Source organism: Thalassophryne amazonica, chromosome 5, assembly GCF_902500255.1.
Source record: "Thalassophryne amazonica chromosome 5, fThaAma1.1, whole genome shotgun sequence".
NCBI lineage: Eukaryota > Metazoa > Chordata > Actinopteri > Batrachoidiformes > Batrachoididae > Thalassophryne > Thalassophryne amazonica.
In genome coordinates, this window is record NC_047107.1 from 58,087,534 (window position 1) to 58,108,910 (window position 21,377).

The window sequence follows — 21,377 nt, forward strand, 5'->3', positions numbered from 1 at the left end:
ATGTTTGTCACCAGATTTGAGCAGCAGGATCACTTTAGCTACAGTGGTCCCTCGCTATAACGAGGTTCACCTTTCGCGGCCTCGCAGTTTCGCGGATTTTTTTTTAGTGCAATTTTGCATGCTTTTTTTTTTTTTTTTTTTTTTTTTTACAGCGCATTGTGTTCTGCGTCCTTATCAGGTGGGACGGTCGCGGCACCGGTCGGCATCACTGCGATTGCTCTCACTGCCTCCGATGCGCTTACTGAGTCTGCGGGCTCGGTAAGCGCCGCAGCGGGCTACTCACACCGCCCCCCCTCTCTGCTGTGCGGAGCTGCGGACAACCCTGGCTACAGGTCCAGAGACTACGCTTGCTGTTTTGATGCGGAGCGCTCCGCCAGCCCGCAAGGGTAGACTTCTTGCAGAAAAATCCGCAGCACCTGCTGCATGGTCTTGGTAACCGCAGCCGCAGAGCTCCATGGCCATGACTTGGATTCTTTGCGGGTCTCGCATCCGTACCCCCGTAGGCAGTGAGTGAAGGGAGAGCACGCGCATTGTGTTCTGCATGTGTCTGTTTATAATCTTCTCACCCAGAAGAACAAAGAGTGTTTTACACAGGAGAGAAAAGTGAGAAAATATTAAGGCCTGTTTGGGAAAAGTGTATAAAGTGTGTAGTCAGGGGTTTTACAGCCTTAAAACATCTATATCCATCCATCCATCCATTTTCTTCCGCTTTATCCGGAGTCGGGTCGCGGGGGCAGCAGCTCAAGCAAAGCCGCCCAGACCTCCCGATCCACACACACCTCCCCCAGCTCCTCCGGGGGAACCTTAAGGCGTTCCCAAGCCAGCCGAGAGATGTAGTCCCTCCAGCGTGTCCTGGGTCTTCCCCGGGGCCTCTTCCCCGGGGCCTCCTCCCAGTGGGACGTGCCCGGAACACCTCTCCAGCGAGGCGTCCAGGGGGCATCCGGAAAAGATGCCCGAGCCACCTCAACTGACTCCTTTCGACGTGGAGGAGCAGCGGCTCGACTCCGAGCTCCTCCCAAGTGACCGAGCTCCTCACCCTATCTCTAAGGGAGCGCCCTGCCACCCTGCGGAGAAAACTCATCTCGGCCGCTTGTACTCGCGATCTCGTTCTTTCGGTCATGAGCCAAATCTCATGACCATAGGTGAGGATCGGAACGTAGATCGATCGGTAAATCGAGAGCTTTGCCCCCCTACTTAGCTCTCTCTTCACCACGACGGTCCGATACAGCGACCGCATCACTGCAGATGCTGCACCGATCCGTCTATCGATCTCACGCTCCATCCGTCCCTCACTCGTGAACAAGACTCCAAGATACTTAAACTCCTCCACTTGAGGCAAGGACACTCCACCGACCTGAAGAGGGCAAAGCACCTTTTTCTGGTCGAGAACCATGGCCTCGGATTTGGAGGTGCTGATTTTCATCCCGGACGCTTCACACTCGGCTGCAAGAGAGAGATACCGACTAGAGATAGTCGGGCTCACCTCCACGCACAGCTTGGGCTCTGTTACCCAACTCCTGCAGAGGGGCTGGATACTTCTAAAACATCTATAATAATTGTAAAACGCTGACTACTTTGCAGATTTCGCCTATTATGGGTTATTTTTAGAACGTAACTCTTGCGATAAACTCTTGCTGTATTTTCATTTTGGAAGGAAATCTCCGTCATTAATGGCAAATTACAAATATAAGTTAAAGGTTTAGCAACACAATCAATAATAGTTTTTATAAAAAACAAAAATTACAGCAATCAGTAGATTCCCCCCCCCCCCCCTTTAGTTTATGAACTAGGTCAATTATTTCATATTCATCAGTTTCTCTGATAAACATTGAATTCAAAAGGTTATTACTTGTTGTACTGTTATCCCAAGAACACACATTAGAAGGTATAATTGACTTTGCTAAATTTTTCCCCAAATAATTCTTAAAATGATCTACTATAGCTTTCTTTTCTTTAACAATTGTATCATTAAGTCCCTTCGGCTGCTCCCTTGTTTGCACTCGGGGTCACCACAGCAAATCCAAGGTGGATCTGCATGTTGAATTGACACAGGTTATGCCGGATGCCCTTCCTGACGCAACTCCACATTACATGGAGAAATGTGGCAGGGGTGGGATTTGAACCCGGAACCTTCTGCACTGAAACCAAGCACTTGGCCACCACCCTGTTGGATAATCTTTGACAACTTTTTTTATTTTTGATGATTTCATTTAAGAGCTTACAAGTACCTTTATTGTGAGTTTTATTTTTTTCCAATGAATCACTGTAGTACTGCCTTTTGCTAGATTATATACATAATATTGGTTTGCTTGTTTTTATATGTCTTATATTTAGTCTCAGCTTCAATTGTTCTGAGTTTTAAAAATTGCTTGTACAAAAAAATCTTTTTACATGCATTCAGCAGTCCCTTTGTGATCCAGGGTTTATCAGTGTTTTGCTTATTACCAACATTTAACATCAGTGGACAATGTTTATCATATAAATTGGAAATAATGGAGCTGAATGATTCATATGATTGATCAATGTCCTCAGTATAAAGTCCCGCCAGTTTTGATGCATTAAATCCATTCTAAAATTTTCCATAGTTTTCTGTTATTTTCCTTTTGAAATTTGTAATTTCAATATGATCAATTTGATCAACTAAAAAATTGTATGCAGTGAAGAACGACAAGTGATCACTAATGTCACTAATGAGTGTTGATGTGTTCGTAGTAATCCTAGTTTGGATGTGTTATCACTGGGTACAATCCCATACAAAACACAGAATCTAAAAATTCCGCTAGTTGTATTTGACTGAGGATTTAGAAAATCTATGTTAAAAGTCTCCACAAACAAATTAAAGCTTATTGTTTTTAATTCAGTTATACATTTCAGTCAATTTCTCCACAAAAATATTTATATTTGATCCGTAAGTTCTGCATGTTCTTAAGCCCTTTCTCCAATTTAAATTCAACATAATTTCTTTGACAACTGTGCATCATTAAAAGTTGTTGAAATTCTTGTCCCAGAATTTGATTGCAGTTTTCTTTATTAATATGAATGGATCTTTGGGTTTCAGGCGACATCGCAGCAGAAGTAGGGATAGGCGGCGATCACGATCACGCAGCCGGGACAGGAAGAAGGCTCGGTCTCGCTCGGGTTCAAGGACCAAACACCGTCGCCATAGCAGAAGCCGCAGTAAGAGCAGGTGGGCTTGATTTAAAAAAAAAAAAAAAATAATAATATCTTGGCGAATTATGTCATGGCGATTTCTGTCTGTCTGTCCGTCCATCCCCAAAAAGGGTATCAGTGTTCTGAAATCAACTCCTCACACTTTTAGGATGAATTTTGTGAAACTTGGTACAAGTCATTGTTATAGGTTGGCAATATGCATATTATCATATCGTTTGAGTTGGGCCCATTTTACCAGAGGTATGGCCCTCGATTAACAAACCTAGATACTGTCAGTTTCGTGAGTGGGCGTCTCTATTCTGAAATCAACTGTCACATACCTTGTAATGTCATCAGAATGTAGCAAGCACTTGTAACAAAATTGCATTTTCCAGCGGGGCATATTGTGCTCTCATAGCACTCTTGTTAAGTATTTTCTTGCATCTTTGGCTGGTTTTGAATGTGTTTCCTTCAGGGAGCGAAAGAAGAGAACTGAGAGAGTGCGCAGAAGGAGTCGAAGCAATTCTGTTAATCCACCTCCCTTTCGTGACCGAAACTTAGCTATGGATGCACAAGAGGCTTTGGCCAGAAGGTACAGTGGCTTGCATGACATGACTGTTTAGTCACATTGTCCTCTCTCTCTTTTAATTGCAGAGTTAATTTATTGAATTGACAAACTGTCCATATATTTAGACTGTGCATAGACGACAAGACAGTCTGTCACACAGTTGGAAGTTGGGGTGGAAAGAAGCAGTCTACCTACCTTCATAGACAGGATCATATTTCATGAGGAAACTGTCAGAACAATTTAGTATGTTGTCTCATCATTGTGATCAATTTATCAATCGCTGAGTTCTTGTATCAATCTGCAGACAGAAGTTAATATTGGGTATACCTGGAAAGCAAAAATCTCAGCAGTCAATTCACTGATGTTGGAAAGCTTGAATTTTGTCAGGTGCACTCCCCCTTTTCCTTTTTTATATCACAAGTAGGGTTATTGAATGGATGTTGCCACCCTTCAAAATACATTATATGGTATTATATAATGGCTGAGTGGATCCTTGTCATTTGATTGGTGCTTTGTATGTCACGTGGCATGGATTATTCATCCCATTTGTGTTGCATTGCATTTAGAGTGCAATTTGGTTCCATTTAGAGTGCAAATTTGGTTCAATACGTTTGATACCTTTGCACTCTGTGTGCGCGCGCGCACACACACACACACACACAACAAAACAAATCCACTGCACTGTAAACCGTCTAGAGCCATGAAGACCTGTTAGGAGGAAGTTAACGTGAAAAGCTGGACTAATTTCTGATGATTTTTTTTTTTCTCTCTCTCTCTCGCTGCACTGAGGAAGTACAGTCCTTTTTTTGTTTGTTTTCTTTTTTGGAAGTACACGAAGTTGGCGCAGGGCATCATGGATGACATCATAAAAATTATTTTTGGACTTGTATTTAAAGTTCGTGTTGGATTGTTGATGTCAGAGCAGCGGTGATGCACCAAAGCTGTACAGATTTATGACGTGATTTTCGCTGAAATGAGGATCATACACAAACTTTTTCTCTTTTTTTTTTTTTTTTTTTTTCTGGAAGTACACAAAGTCAGTGCAGTGCCGCACCAAAATGTAAGTCCCTTTTCTGTTGTTTATAAATAAATATAATATCAAATGACAAGGATCTGTTTTAGCTGTTATATAGAACAAATAATGAATGTTTTTACATTCTTTCAATGAAATGAACATTTAATTCTGTGAAAGCTGGAACAAACCCTTCAACTTGCCTTTGCCTTGTTGAATGGTATGATAAATACTATGCAACAGCTTTTTTGTTCCAGTGTTGCACTATAATTACGCGAGTTGACATGCTAACCGGCAAACTTTGCGAAAGATAATCCCCACCGTTCCCAACCATGTTGATCTTTATTCTTGAAATTATTAAAATCTGGAACTGTTTTGGGCTCTACTTTTTACAATATTACAGCACAGGTATTTTTTTACAATTAAACAGCACAATTTGTGTTAGCATGTAACAAATTCTTTAGTCATGAAATGTATATATGATGGATCACAATCTTTTTTTTTTTTTTTTCTTCTTCAAATTGATTGAGAAATTTATTACTGAAATTCAAATTTTAGTGAATGAAACTTTAACTATTCTGGATGTCAGGCTGTTGGCACTCACCTGACTTGGTAAAGTTTTGCCAACCAGTATAGGACAAGTAAAAATATTGTCCCACTTGTCCTGATGTTTAATGCTGACATCTGTTGTACTTCCTGAAGCAAAATCACACTGTTGTAGAATATATTGGCCTCTGACTTAAAACATTAATGCACATAGCTTGTACTTTTTTGCTCTTTGGCTTGTTATTGACATTATTTTGGGTACAGTGCAGCACTGAGAAAACTGTTTTGTGGTCAAACATGTTTTTTTTTCTCTCTCTCTCTTTTCTCCCCAAGACTGGAGAGAGCAAAAAGATTGCAAGAGCAGAAGGAAAAAGAGCTATTGGAGAAACAACAGCAGGAAATAGCTGCAGGTTAGTAGTAGTAGTTGCTCCAACTTTTGTAAAAGCTCTTAGAGTTGCCAGAAATGTAGTGACACCTGCTATTTTGTTTCCAGTGGCTGCTCCAATTGCTGCTGCAGCTGTAGCCGCAGCCTCTAATCCTGCCCTTAATGTAGCAGCTCTCCTGGCCTCAGGGACGCAGGTCACACCCCAGATTGCCATGGCAGCACAGATGGCAGCCCTTCAAGCCAAGACGCTAGCAGAGACTGGTGTTGCTGTGCCCAGCTACTATAACCCATCTGCTGTAAACCCCATGAAGTTTGCAGAGCAAGAGAAAAAGCGGAAGATGCTATGGCAGGGAAAAAAGGATGGGGTAAGATGAAGTAATCTGGCAAATATATATTAGAACAAATTTCTCCACATCTCCTCACTTTATCTAGCTTTGCTCATGAACACATTTACATACAGATGAGGACAAAATTATTATCTCCTCCCCTTATGAAATTTACCGTTGTCTTCAAAAATTTTCCCAAGTGATTTTTTAACAGAGCAAGGAATTTTCAACACAGCCTTTCGAAACATCCTTGTTTTATTTTGGGTACTTACATTATTTTACCACCATTCGGCCGCTGCTGTGAAGGCTGGCTCGATCGCGACATTCAGCCAGGGTTTGACATGACCAATCATTTTGAGCAGCCCTTCGAAAAGCGGTCCAAATGGTCCGACCTGCATACGACATGCCGTATGAATGTTGCCACCATGGTCAGATAGCAGTACGATCTCATCTTGATGCCGTTTGATTGGGTTTCTAGCACAAGCACAACGCGAATGTGGAGTGCATGTGCTGTGGCCAAATGGTTGTACCGACTGCTGTACAGGGCATTCGAGTGCTACTCTGATTTTCACGAGTGCCATTCGAATCCTCCATGCGCCATTCGGCCTCATTCATGTTACGTGTGAAAGGGCCTTAAGACACAGTGCCGCCAATAACTGGATGATACTTTGAGGAAGTCACCCTGGGCATTAAAGAACTATCAATGAAAAAGTAATATGGGAATAGGATTGTGTAGCTGAGAAAATAAGGAATAAGCCCTCGTTTGTGGGTTAAGAACTCTCCAAGGTTCCACTAACCCATTTAGAAGCATAAAATCAGATACCGATTTAGGCAGAGGACTGAGTGAGGACGGAAGAGGAACGGTCTAAAGATAGGTTCATGACACAATTCAAATCACCTGTAAGAATTAAGTGATACATGTGAAGAAAAGGAAAAGTGCTAAATTTATTTATGAGGTTAATAATCACATTATTCCCTTTGATCGCTTTGGGTGAAGAGAGTCAGACTCAGACGAGATGCTGTGATCCCAAATGACGCATGCACAGAGTGAAGGCAGGCAGATTGATTTTTTTTTGGGGGGGGGGGGTTGTCTGTTCGGTCTACGACACCGTAATGATCAGAACAGAAACCGTGTCTTAACAAAAAACATCAAAACTACATTTACTCATGAAGAGTGTCAGGTAACAAAACAAAACAATACACAAGTGTGCAGGAGCTCACCGCAAAGCTAACTACTCCATGCCACCATCAGCTGGCAGTCCGTAATCCTGTTTTAACCTTGATGTTACAAAGTTTGAGCATTACATGGTTAAAGCACATCATTGCACAACAGTGGTTTGTGCTATGATTCAACAAAAGGTCCATTCTTTTGGGGGGGCTAATAATTTTGACCCTGGTAGTTTATATTTTTGTGTGCAAAGTAAAATAATGTAAGTAACCAAAATAAAACTAGGATGTTTAGAAATGCTGTGTTGAAAATTCCTTGCTCTGTTAAAAAAACCACTTGGGAAAATTTTGAAGAAAATGTTAAATTTCATAAAGGGGTCTAAAAAAAAATTTCTGTATGTGGACACTAGAAAAGGGTATTTGTGTATGTATGTATTTTGTTCCAGAGTTGCTTATCGGTGTCTCTTTTTTTTTTAAACCATGAAGGACAAGTCTCAGACAGCTGAGTTATGGGAGAAGTTAAACTTTGGAAACAAGGACCAAAATGTAAAATTCCGTAAACTGATGGGCATTAAAGTAAGCCAGATTCATTTAAATGACTGTCATTTTCTCAATTCTGTTAATTTTGTAGTTGACCTCTTCTTTTATAGCCTGTTACTTCCATGAGCCAAACATGCTTATTATTTTCACAGGCAGATGATGATGGTGAAGCTTCAAAACCACTAAACGATGAAGGTTTGAAGACTCTGCAAAAGCAAGAGGAAATGTTTAGGAACCTTGATGTTCAGTATGAGATGGCCCGGTCTCAGACGCACACTCAGAGGGGAATGGGCCTTGGCTTCTCGTCCTCATTCTCACGTGGAATGGATTCCATGTAGTGCCAAACTTTGCCCGTCTTGGCCTCTCACTCGATCACATAAGACTGCCAACTCATTGCTAGCCCTTAAGCTTGCATGGATGTTGCTCTGAATCTGTAATTTATTTATAGACAAATGTTTGATCAATATATGTAAATAACCAGATGCTGGGTTTGTCTCAGTATTAAGAGTTCTGCTTTTTTTTTTTTTTTTTTTTTTTTTTTTTTGGACAGAAATGTATGGCTGGTTAAAGTTAGATATGTGTGAATAATGTGCTAGCTTTTTTATAAGTAAAATACATATGATGTGACTTTGAAACCAAACACTGTGGCTCTAGTCAGTCTGTTTACATGAGGTACATTAGTGTTGAGAATAATAGTGCTATGTGACTAAAAAGATTAATCCAGGTTTTGAGTATATGTCTTATTGTTACATGGGAAACAAGGTACCAGTAGATTCAATAGATTCTCACAAATCCAACAAGATTCATGATATGCACACTCTCGAGGCTATGAAATTGCGCTATTAGTAAAAAAAAAAAAAAGTAGAAAAGGGGGTGTTCACAATAATAGTGTGGCATTCAGTCAGTGAGTTTGTCAATTTTGTGGAACAAACAGGTGTGAATCAGGTGTCCCCTATTTAAGGATGAAGCCAGCACCTGTTGAACATGCATTTCTCTTTGAAAGCCTGAGGAAAATGGGACGTTCAAGACATTGTTCAGAAGAACAGCGTAGTTTGATTAAAAAGTTGATTGGAGAGGGGAAAACATACGCAGGTGCAAAAAATTATAGGCTGCTCATCTACAATGATAAAATGGACAAAAAAAACAGACGCATGGAAGAAAATGGAAAACAACCATCAAAATGGATAGAAGAATAACCAGAAAGGCAAAGGCTCACCCATTGATCAGCTCCAGGATGATCAAAGACAGTCTGGCGTTACCTGTAAGTGCTGTGACAGAAGACGCATGTGTGAAGCTAATTCATTTGCAAGAATCATCTCCCCCCCCAAAGTCCCTCTGTTAAATAAAAGACATGCAGAAGAGGTTACAATTTGCCAAAGAACACATCAACTGGCCTAAAGAGAAATGGAGCCATATTTTGTGCACTGATGAGAGTAAAATTGTTCCTTTTGGGTCCAAGGGCCGCAGACAGTTTGTGAGACGACCCCCAAACTCTGAAGTCAAGCCACAGTTCAAAGTGAAGACAGTGAAGCATGGTGGTGCAAGCATCATGATATGGGCATGTTTCTCCTACTATGGTGTTGGGCCTATATATCGCATACCAGGTATCATGGATCAGTTTGGATATGTCAGAATACTTGAAGAGGTCATGTTGCCTTATGCTGAAGAGGACATGCCCTTGAATGAAATGGCTGTTTCAACAAGACAATGACCCCAAGCACACTAGTAAACGAGCAAAATCTTGGTTCCAAACCAACAAAATTAATCCCTCGCAGATGTGAAGAAATCATGAAAAACTGTGGTTATACAACTAAATACTAGTTTAGAGATTCACAGGATTGCTAAAAAAGCAGTTTGAACATAATAGTTTTAAGTTTGTAGAGTCAACAGCAGATGCTACTATTATTGTGAACACCCCCTTTATTTTTTACTAATATCTCAATTTCATAGCCTTAAGAGTGTGCATATCATGAATGCTTGGTCTTGTTGGATTTGTGAGAATCTACTGGTACCTTGTTTCCCATGTAACAAGAAATATACTCAAAACCTGGATTAATCTTTTAAGCCACATAGCATTACTATTATTCTAAACACTACTGTATATTGAGCGGATGCAGTACGATCACAGTCTCCATTTTCTTTGTCTTGTCTTTTGGGGGAAGTGGGGGGTTAAGTATAGATGGTCAAGAATTAGTCATATTTCAAATATTCTCAAATTAGTTTGTGACGAATATGAAGTTTCAAACATATTACATTTTTATTGTATGAAAAAGTGTTTCCAGTTGGGGTGGATGAACGAATATAATTAAATCCAAAGAAAATGCCGCCTTATACAATATTGGAGGAGTAGTAAAATGTCAGATCTTTATGTGGGAAGCCCATCTTTGCATAAAAGACTAGAGTACAACACATGAGCCACACCAGTGATGAGGTTGTGGTTGACAAATTCGAGGATGAGGAGCAGTATTGGATATTCGCTGTGTCTCTTTTCCAGGGTGCACTCCTCACTTAAGCCCATCCAGTGAAGCAGCAGTGTTTGCATAGCTTCTGGGAATAGTTCTGTGACTAGTTTCTCTGCAGGTGGTAAGTCACTAATGCGCTCAATATGCTGGACTTTAAAGTCCTCCACTCTCTGGCTGATGCTGCTGTTGGCTGTGTGAAACTGCTGGCCAAGCCAGCGTCCTAAACAGTTAAGCAGGGAGCTTGAATACACACCACCCCAGTCTTTGGAGTTTAGAAGTGCTAGCAGAGTTTCTGTCACATGCTTTTCTTCCAATGTTCCACACATATACTGGTCAATGGGCTCCAGAAAAAGCCAGATAGTTTCCAGCTTCTCAATGTATCTTTGGCTCTCAGAGGAAAGTCTGAAATCCAGACACTGCAATTTCTTTCTCACTGCAGATAAAAGTGTTTGGTGTCCTGGTTGCAGTCTCTGCTTAGGGAAAGAACAGTAATCATGATCTGCTGAGGTATCTGCTGTATCACTCCCACATAAGTCCTCAAATCCCATGTTGTCTTGACAAGACTGAGATGGTGACATAAATTTCTGAGATGTACTACAAACACTTTTTGTGGATACTATGTTGTCGAGTTGCTCACTCAGGTTGTAGCTCATTTCCAGTGGGCTGTCGTTTATCTGTGATTTCCACACATCCTACAGAGAAAAAACAATCATACTGCTTAACATGGGTTTAATTAAACCAGCATGTCGTGTAGAAATATCATGAGCTCTACCTGGAGGTTCTCTAGTACAGCAAGCTGCTCTTGTTTATTGTACATTTCAAAGGCCACTCGAAAAAGTCCTTGAATGCTGTAGAACCAGAGGCTGTTACTTGCAATTGGCACCTTTAGCCCATGGAATCTGAATGCTGTAACAAAAAGGGGAAACAACACTTTTTCGAAGCTACAGTACATTAGTGGTGGAAAGTAAATACAGTAAACATACAGTAATTGCTGTTTTAAGGTCCCTATGTGTTGGAATACTTACAAATGATCAGTTTTTAAAAATGACAACAGCTGCAGTTATTAAATGACTTAAATTAATTATACTCCTTTGATAATGATTAATCATTTTGAGTACATTTTAAAGTTACCCAAATCCTCAGCTGTCAATTTCTTGTATACTTCCTGGTTTATTTTATGGGTTTCTTTAAACCTTGATGGCATCAAACTGAATATCTGGGTTGTGGACAAAAGAAGACATGTTGGGCATGTTAGGTCTGACATTTTACAGAGCTAACAACTAACTGATTAATGGAGAAAATTCTTGATTAATCAGTTAAGGAAATAATCATGACAGGTGTGACTATCCAACAGGATAATTTAGTTTAATTTTATTCTTATATCATGAAGCTAATTTAAAATTTTCTGTACCTGCTTACTCCAATTATGAGTGATGGGGGGCCTATCCCAGCAGTTTTTGCTGAGACATCGTACACCCTAGATAGAAAGCCAGTCTAAGCTAATAACCGGAGATAGTTGAATGTTAAGGCCAAAGGTAAGTTACCTTTGGCTGTTCTCCACCATAAATAAAGCATTTTTCTGTATTTTCACAAGAAAAAATTAGAACCTTCTATTGTTCTTTGTGTTACGAGTTTCTACAGTCACCTGAGGAAAAATGTATTTTTGTGGCCAGTCCTTTCCTGGCATACTTGGCATGGTATCTCGGGTGGTTTTCTGTGCGGATGACAGTGTTTGAGAAGAGATCAGCTCCTAAATAGAGAGGAACTACTAGGTCCTGAAAAAGAAAGGGATGAAGTTAATTCTTCCCATGCCTTCATTGAAAATATGCAGAGGTTAACAATTCAAAGGAACAAATTTCAAATCAAAACTCCTGCTCGACTTCATGTGTAAAAGGCATGACTGAAAAGTCTGAATATTTTCCAGTTAAGTCACAGTACACATAGAAGTTATAATACAAAACTCAGTTAAAAAGAAATTGCAGGTTTGTTACTGGTGGGGTACACTCTGGACAGGCTAACACATTCACACCTATGGTCAATTTAAATCTTCCAATCCACCTAATTTGCATGCCTTTGGAAAAGGAAGGAAGCCAGAGGGAACCCACACAAACAGGGAGGACCAGGTGGAAAGCGATCCCGGGACCTTTTTTGCTGTGAGGCAACAGTGCTAAAGACTGTTGTTGAGGCTTTTTGACATGGGGGGCATAAAAACAAGTCTTCAACATAATATAAATAAAATAAAAATATCAAAGAATAATGAAACACATAGCAATCATCACTTTACAGCCAACTTTGTTTATACAACCCCTGGCAAAAATTATGGAATCACCAGCCTCGGAGGATGTTCATTCAGTTGTTTAATTTTGTAGAAAAAAAGCAGATCACCCACATGACACAAAACTAAAGTATTTTCAAATGGCAACTTTATGGCTTTAAGAAACACTATAAGAAATCAAGAAAAAAAGATTGTGGCAGTCAGTAACGGTTACTTTTTTAGACCAAGCAGAGGAAAAAAATATGGAATCACTCAATTCTGAGGAAAAAATTATGGAATCACCCTGTAAATTTTCATTCACAAAACTAACACCTGCATCATATCAGATCTGCTCATTAGTCTGCATCTAAAAAGGAGTGATCACATCTTGGAGAGCTGTTGCACCAAGTGGACTGGCATGAATCATGGCTCCAACACGAGAGATGTCAGTTGAAACAAAGGAGAGGATTATCAAACTCTTAAAAGAGAGTAAATCATCATGCAATGTTGCAAAAGATGTTGGTTGTTCACAGTCAGGTGTGTCTAAACTCAGGACCAAATACAAAAAACATGGGAAGGTTGTTAAAGGCAAACATACTGGTAGACCAAGGAAGACATCAAAGTGTCAAGACAGAAAACTTAAAGCAATATGTCTCAAAAATCCAAAAATGCACAAAACAAATGAACGAATGGGAGGAAACTGGAGTCAACGTCTATGACTGAACTGTAAGAAACCGCCTAAAGGAAATGGGATTTACATACAGAAAAGCTAAACGAAAGCCATCATTAACACCTAAACAGAAAAAAAACAAGGTTACAATGGGCTAAGGAAAAGCAATCGTGGACTGTGGATGACTGGATGAAAGTGATATTCAGTGATGAATCTCAAATCTGCATTGGGCAAGGTGATGATACTGGAACTTTTGTTTGGTGCCGTTCCAATGAGATTTATAAAGATGATTGCCTGAAGAGAACATCTAAATTTCCACAGTCATTGATGATATGGGGCTGCATGTCAGGTAAAGGCACTGGGGAGATGGCTGTCATTACATCATCAAATGCACAAGTTTACGTTGATATTTTGGACAATTGAAAGGATGTTTGGGGATGATGAAATCATTTTTCAAGATGATAATGCATCTTGCCATAGAGCAAAAACTGTGAAAACGTTCCTTGCAAAAAGACACATAGGATCAATGTCATGGCATAGGGTCAATATCAACGAGCAGATCTGATTTGATGCAGGTTTTAGTTTGGGGGATGGAAATTTACAGGGTGATTCCATAATTTATTCCTCAGAATTGAGTGATTCCATATTTTTTTCCTCTGCTTGGTCTAAAAAAGTAACCGTTACTGACTGCCACAATCTTTTTTTCTTGATTGTTATAGTGTTTCTTAAAGCCAGAAAGTTGCCATTTGAAATGACTTTAGTTTTGTGTCATGTCTGTGATCTGCTTTTTTTCCACAAAATTAAACAACTGAATGAACATCCTCCGAGGCCGGTGATTCCATAATTTTTGCCAGGGGTTGTACAAGCCAAAGGATCAATACATGAGCATTTCTAAATCACTTTACATCAATTATTCGAGCCCGTTTTTTTTTAAGAATCAGACACTTTGCATTAGTCTGTCACAGTGACTAACTCAGATTTTCTCAGTAATTTTGTCCCATAAAGTACCCACCACCAAATGAGCACACTTTTTTTTTTCTTCATAATTTCCATCACGCTTTTTGACAAGTGTGTTTAGAGGACCTTTGTGTTCACTCGGAGCAAAACAATGCCAGGATGCCAAAGGTGAGGGTGGACTGAAGAAAATGATTGTACAATGATTAGAGGATTGACTTGCAGCCATTGTAGCTTGCAAGGGAAGTACAGACGTTGGGATTTCTTGAAGATCCAGTCGGTATTAGTTTAAAATGTCAGCTTGGTGGTCAACAATGGAGCCAAGGTATTTATAATCTATGCTCTCAAAAGTCTGGTCATCTACTTGTAGAGCAGGGTAGCTGGTAGAGGAGCACATGAGCTCTATGTGTCCACAATGACTGTCAGAGTATTTAAAATAAACCATTCTGGATTTTGACCTCTGCAGTCATTGGTGTGTAGCGTGAATGGCACTGGGGATTACACCGAGACTTGAGGGCTTCCTGTTGAGAGGGCTCTGAGCTGCACTGGCCAATGAATCTCACCAGCTAATACCAGACTAAATTCAGGTAACTGAACAGGATTTTCCTACAATTTATGGATGAATCATTAATATAACATGCCTAAAAATAACTTTTTATGGTTTCAATGTTCATTTTACAGAGACCATTTCATATATACATTTCCTCCTCTATATAGCGCTTTTCCATCTGAATCAGAAGCTCGAACCACTTTACAACAATGCCTCACATTCACACACACACACACACTGATGTCAGGGTGCCCCGTGCAACAAACTCACTACACACATCAGGAGCAACGTGTCCATGGGTGATTGGTCTGGCTGGGGTTTGAACTGAAAATCCTATGGTCTTAAGCCCAAGGCCTAACCACTAGACCATCACCTCTGTAATATTTACCTTTAATCCATCAAAATATCAAAAGCTGTAGATACCATTTAAAATATGACAAGTCAAGGTCACCAATAAGAATTTGGTTAAATGTATTTCCTGTGATCTACATTTAAAGGAAATCTCAGATGATCACCACCATAGCCTCTCTGATCTTTGCAGTAATAATAATAATAACAATAATGACCCTTTAAGCCACTTTAAGATATACATACTATGGTCCTCTATGGTAGCTGTGTAGGCAGTTCTAAAAATAGAGACTTGAGGGAGACCCATGAGGGAAGCCACCAAGATAACATCTCTGAAGGAGTTAGATGCCTGTGGCTGTGACTGGAGATGTTTCTCTCACAGATGATGAGCATTTGGATTGTATAGTCAGTTACATGCTATCGAAAGGAACCTCTTTCTCCAGGCAACTTTTACAACAGTTCAAACTGTCATAGTGATTCATAACATGCCAAATTTGAGTCTAGAATAAGGACTTTCTGTAATTAAATCTCAGTGCTCCAGTTTGTAACCCAGCTGGGTATTTTCTTTTTTAAATAATGAAGCCAAGTGGCCTCTGTGTGTGTCTGTGTGCGTGCATGCGTGTGTGTGCCTTCGATCAAGGAGAAACTGGGGAGAGCTGACATTTTCTGTTTGGTATTCTTCTGTATTTTGGGTCAAGGATGAACGCTGCCAAAACGGAACATTGATAGGACTAATTTTTTTTTTTTTTTTTTAAGAGAACTTATAGATATTATGCAACAACAGTGAACAATGTTTATAATTACATTCTGGACTCACACACCATTCCAAATCATGAAGCTTTGTATAATTATCACCCTAGAAAAATGTCAGCTATTTTATAACCACGACACAATCTGGAGCGCATGGATCCCGCTGAACTCTACGCTACGTAGTGTAGAGTTCAGCGGTGGATCCCCACGGACAACATGCTAGTATGGGTTGCTGCGGACTTTACCCGAGCGCCCCCTGGTGGCCGTTTTTGGACAATGGAAACATCACTGACCAATACAAATACATGTAATTTGGTCGCTTTTCAAACGGGTCAGACTCGGCAATTTAATGTACACTGGTTCATTACAGCACAGCTTGGTGTATAAATCTCACCCTTTCAGGCAGTGAGAGCTGTCAGCTGGCTGTTAGAAGCAAATTAGAGACAAAACAAAACCAGTTAATTTCTATAGAGGGTTTTCATGTGACGTATCGGTCACGTCATTTTGTGTCCCGCGGCCATTCTGGATTACGACATGGTGGCCGCTGTGATACGCTACGTGCATTTGGCGAACAATTGCAGAAGCTTCAACAGCGGTGTGAAGAAGCCTCACGGTACCGTGTTGCTGAGAGAGATCTGCCGCTACCAGAAATCCACTACTCCCAGAATTTTATTTTATTTGGCAATAAAATTACATAAAAATACCGCCGAGGATAACACAAGAACGCTTCCAATACGGATGCTTATTTACATTGTGGTCCTCGAGCACCGAGCTGCTGATCCGCAAGCTGCCCTTCTAGCGTCTGGTGAGAGAAATCAGTCAGGACTTGAAGCCGACTTCCGCTTTCAGAGCTCTGCTGTGATGCTCTGCAGGAGGCCGGCGAGGCTGACCTGGTCGGCAGCTTCCTAGTTCACAATATCGCAGTGTGATACTGTCGGCCAGTTCGTTACATCACCACTAAATTCACTATCTGGTATAAGATACGGATCCACTGAACCAACTGCTGCACATCTATCACGATAAATAGCTTTATCTCGAGGATTTAAAGCCTCGTAATAACCGTACATTCTCTCCATTTTTCTATCACGCACCAGCCTTGTAGTCCAGAATGGAGACGGCGCCTGTCCTGCAGCAAATCGGTCACGTGATTGAAAACCCTCTATAGACAATACAGCCCGAGTTCGTTTTCATCGGAGGCCAGTCGCGGAAGTACGAATTCTCGCCTTCGGATTCGCCACTTCGCCGGAAGTGACGTGTCTCCGCGCCAACTCATGAATATATATCACCCTGTATATAGTATCACCCAATATATATATATATCCACTTTTAGCTTGCCATAGCTAAGCTTGTGGCACTCGTATGAGTGTGGTAATATATAGAAAATCTACAACTGACTGTAATAACGTTTTAGTGACACCTACCTTGTTGGGACATTCTGTCAGGCTGAATGACGTAACATTTACCAAGTAAATAAAACGAATTTTTCGTGACCCACCGTCCCACAGAGGCAATGTTAAGTGAGCGGTAGCGCAACCTGACATTGCCAGGAACAAGTGGAAACCTTTCCTTTGTTTCGTTTTACAAAAAGTCAAGAGTGATCATGTCCATGAGAGTGATCAAATCATATTCTTCGGCTTTGTTTAATAGCGATGTGTAAATAACATTACCGCCACCTTCTGGAGAGGAGGAATTTCTTTCTTTTTCTTTCTTTTTTTTTTATTACAGTTTCCTGAAATTTCTCCTTTCAAAATGGTAAACACCCCAAAATTCGGGTAACAATCTCAAAACATTTGACCTTAATTGCAAAATTAAAGAATTAATTAAATTTAATTTAATTGGCTTATAATGCGCCAAATCACAGCAAAAGCCGTCTCAAGGTGCCTTACATAAAACAAGTCAACATAAAATTGAATAAATAATTTAAAATGAATAAAAATTTCAAATACATAAATAAAAACAGAAGTAAAAGAATAAAACAAATAAAAATAAAAACTATCCATAAGAAAGAGAATAAAAATAGGTTTTGAGTCTTGACCTAAAAATGTCCACAGACTCAGACTGCCGCACGGTCGCAGGAAGACTGTTCCACAGGGTGGGTGCACGATACGAAAAGGCTCTTTGACCTGCTGACTTCTTCTTCACCCTGGGAACACAGAGAAGTCCCGCATCCTGCGACCGCAAAGCCCGGGCCGGCATGTAGCGTTCCACGCCAGTCCATGAACAACCTTATAAGTCAATAACAAAACCTTAAAATCTGCTCTCACAGAGACAGGGAGCCAGTGCAAAGATGCCAAAATGGGTGTGATATGTTCAGACCTTCTGCTACGTGTCAGAAGTCTGGCGGCAGCGTTCTGAACCAGCTGAAGACCCCTAATGCTGTACTGTGGTAACCCTGAAAATACAACATTACAATAATCTAGTCTAGAAGAAACAAAAGCATGAATCGGGGTCTCAGCATCAGCCATGGACAGGATGGGGCGGATCCTCGCTATATTTCTCAGATGGAAAAAACAGTCCTAGTAACATCCCTGATGTGGAGGTCAAAAGACAACGTGGGATCAAAAATTACTCCAAGGTTCCTCATTTTGTCCGTATGATGTATGACACAGGAACCCAGGCTGAGCGCCAGCTGGTCAAACTGATGCCAATGTCTCGCTGGACCAAGAACCATCATTTCAGTCTTATCAAAGTTTAAAAGTAGGAAGTTACTAGACATCCAACTTCTCACTGATAGAAGAAAGTCCTCCAGGGATTTTATGGGAGTGAGATTTCCTGCAGTTATCGGCATGTACAACTGAGTTTCATCAGCATAACAATGAAAGGCAATCCCAAAACTCTGCAGTATATGCCCAAGGGGTGCCACATACAGGGAGAAAAGCAAGGGGCCTAAAACAGATCCCTGTGGAACCCCAAATCTCATGTCAGCAAGGTCAGAGGTAGTGCCATTATACAAGACACATTGAGAACGACTGGACAGATATGATGTCAACCAGGCAAGGGCACTTCCAGTAATCCCAAAAAAATTCTCCAACCTATTGAGCAAAATATGATGATCCACGGTATCAAACGCAGCACTGAGATCTAACAACACCAAAACCGTACTGGTGTCTGAGTTCATTGCTTGCAGAAGATCATTCACAACTTTAGTGAGCACTGTCTCTGTGGAGTGATATTTCCTAAAAGCAGACTGCAGCGGCTCAAAAAGATCATTCTCAGTAAGGTGGTCTATGAGCTGCCGTGAAACCACCTTTTCTAAAATTTTGGAACAGAATGATAGATTTGATATCGGCCTGTAATTTTTCAATACACTAGAGTCAAGATTAGATTTCTTAAGTAATGGTTTAATCACTGCTGATTTGAAGAAGATAAGAATTATCTGATATTATCTGATAAGAACTGATTAAAAAACTATTTTATCTTTACTCAAAACCAAAAACTGTATTCCAGTCACACACACAGCCAGCCAATTAATGCATAAACACTGCAGTCATTACAATAAACTTAAATAAGTGCAAAACACTGCACTCTGGGCAGAGTATGAGGGACAAAAATCTTGATTTATTGTAGACTGCACTTATCAAAATGTAAATGTAAAGAAGTCAGCAATGAAAAAAAAATCACAATACAAAATAAAAGAAGCATGTGATTACAACGAGATGTGTCAATTATTCATTCTGCCTCAGACGTAGGGCCAAAGCCTTGGTAACATGATTAATATTCTTCCTCTTAACGAGAAGTTCCTTAATAACCACTGATTAAATTTTCTTTGAGTTTTTAGTCATTGCCAAATTCTATTCTATGCCTTCAAGATTTGTTCCCAGTGAGCTGTTCCAACATTTTTCAAAAACTGTTCGACATTTCCTAAAATTTGGTGTTGACATTTGGGGGCCTGTCATGGAAGTTATGACTTATGAATTGAATTTCCCTGGGGCCCAGAGGGCCTCCCAGAAGGGCAAAATTTTCTTTTAAATTTTCACTTCTAAATTAATTGCAGAATGGCTTAACTGTTCAATGACTTTTTGTCTAATTGTATACAAAGACAAAAGTCATGGGACTGCTAACATACGGCAAAAATGTTATTGTGCTTGATTAGTTCAAATGCCCCGTTACGCCCCAACAGGGCCAAAAATGTAGTTTTGCACACTTCACAATTTTTTACCTCAAAAACAGCTCTGTGAGTTTTTTTCTTGATTACGCATATAGGATCCTGAAATCACTGTCTACCGACACAAAGATTTTTATTGACCCCAAAACATTCATGCCACTTTCACCATATTTGGATAAATTACTCTTTTGTTGTCCAAAACACTTCAGGGTCTCTTGGTTATTTTTTCTACTTTTTGTATTTTTGATCCTTAATCTAAATTGCTAAATATAATATCCCATCCATCCATTTTCTACTCCAATTAAGGGTAACGGGGGGCTGGAGTGTATCTCAGTACAGGGCGTGAAGTGGGGTACACCCTGGGCAGGACGCCAGTCTGTTGCAGGGTCACATATAGACAAACAAACACATTCACACCTGCATGCACACCTACGGACAATTTAAAGTTTCCAATCCACCTAACATGCATGTCTTTGGATGTGGGAGGAAGCTGGAGCACCTGGATGGAACCCATACAACACGGGAGAACATGCAAACTCCATACAGAAAGGCCACAGGTCAGAATCAATCCAATGATTTTCTTGCTGTGAGGCAATGGTGCTAACCACGAAGCCATCGTGCAGCCGGGTCGATTACTCAAGGTCAACCTATAGCATTACTTGAACTAAAGGCAGAGAATAACAATGGCGTTCTAGTCAATGTATTTCATGAACATGTAACAGAGAGGTACCAGAAACATGTTTTACTTTTTACTGATGGGTCGAAGAATCCAGAAACAGATGCTCCTGGAGCAGCTTTTATAGTCCAAGGATGGAATATCGGGTTATGCAAGTGAACTTTAGATTTCCTGGTATTCCTGATATTCACAGGGGAACTATTTTCTATTCAAATGGCGGTCCATTGGACAGCACAGATAAGTCATTGTAAAGTGTTGGCGTGTTCAGTGACTCAATAGCAACTATCAATAGTACTGAGACAGGTTTATCCAGGAGTCGGCAAGACCTCATTTACGACATCCTTTAGGCGATTAGGGATGTGGCAGTAAAAGGGGTTGAGATAACATTGATGTGGGTTCTAGTGCATGTAGGTATCCCAACAAATGAGAAGGTGGATAGGTGGGCCAAAAATAGCTAACAAAAGAAAACATAGATATCAATATCAATCTTTCCAAAGCAGATGGCAAGTGTATTATCTGGAGGAAAATCAACTAAAAATGGCAAAAATGCTGGGAGCAGGGGACTAAGGGCAGACATTTTCAAAAGCTAGTAGAGTGACTGATTCAGTAAATAGTTGTAGAAGAAGAGGGTGGAAAAGAAAGGATGACGTCACTATTGCTAGACTGACAACTGGTCTGTCCAGTGACAGTGCAGCAATTTATTGTAATAAATATGTCAGAGAAAGGCAAGAGCTTCTGTCAGAATTTAGAAGAATAGACTTGAAATAAGTTTCTGGAGGAAGTAGAGACAGAGCTGAGTGGGAGGGGGAAATGTTGGCTTTTTAAATACTTGAAAGACACTGGACTCGTCGAGAGGATTTAGTACTTCTATAACGGAGTGATACAGAAGGTGGCAGCAAAGCAATAATAAGGAT

At 40.4% G+C, this 21,377-nt stretch overlaps 2 protein-coding genes across 3 annotated transcripts in view; one reads left to right on the top strand and one right to left on the bottom strand.

The window, feature by feature from the left end:
* The window catches only part of rsrc2 (arginine/serine-rich coiled-coil 2), a 32,251-nt gene extending 23,917 nt beyond the window's left edge, over nucleotides 1–8,334 (top strand). Inside the window, exons 5-10 of one of the 2 annotated variants that reach the window (XM_034170366.1) lie at nucleotides 3,059–3,187; nucleotides 3,626–3,742; nucleotides 5,610–5,686; nucleotides 5,770–6,026; nucleotides 7,641–7,730; nucleotides 7,847–8,334. In XM_034170366.1, the coding sequence (XP_034026257.1) occupies nucleotides 3,059–3,187; nucleotides 3,626–3,742; nucleotides 5,610–5,686; nucleotides 5,770–6,026; nucleotides 7,641–7,730; nucleotides 7,847–8,032 (856 nt within the window). In that variant the 3' untranslated portion in view covers nucleotides 8,033–8,334. The remainder of the gene's footprint in view (nucleotides 1–3,058; nucleotides 3,188–3,625; nucleotides 3,743–5,609; nucleotides 5,687–5,769; nucleotides 6,027–7,640; nucleotides 7,731–7,846) is intronic. The other variant, XM_034170367.1, reaches the window with a different exon arrangement.
* A 1,505-nt stretch (nucleotides 8,335–9,839) lies between these two features.
* Nucleotides 9,840–17,298, bottom strand: si:ch211-110p13.9 (uncharacterized protein LOC562347 homolog). The gene is made up of 4 exons (XM_034170369.1): nucleotides 17,104–17,298; nucleotides 11,802–11,931; nucleotides 10,929–11,062; nucleotides 9,840–10,848 (listed from the first exon to the last, which is right to left on the bottom strand). Exons 1-4 carry the CDS (start codon nucleotides 17,221–17,223, stop codon nucleotides 10,060–10,062), a joined length of 1,173 nt encoding a protein of 390 aa, XP_034026260.1. The 5' UTR covers nucleotides 17,224–17,298; the 3' UTR covers nucleotides 9,840–10,059.
* Nucleotides 17,299–21,377: the final 4,079 nt, after the last annotated feature.

What these genes read in the sequence shown, in the direction of transcription:
- si:ch211-110p13.9 (XM_034170369.1), bottom strand. Translation starts at nt 17,223, where the DNA reads ATGTCAGGTTGCGCTACCGCTCACTTAACATTGCCTCTGTGGGACGGT. An exon ending in AAAAATACATTTTTCCTCAG is followed by an intron (nt 11,063 to 11,801) that starts GTGACTGTAGAA and finishes TTTTTGTTACAG; the next exon opens with CATTCAGATTCCATGGGCTA. An exon ending in CTGTACTAGAGAACCTCCAG is followed by an intron (nt 10,849 to 10,928) that starts GTAGAGCTCATG and finishes TTTTCTCTGTAG; the next exon opens with GATGTGTGGAAATCACAGAT.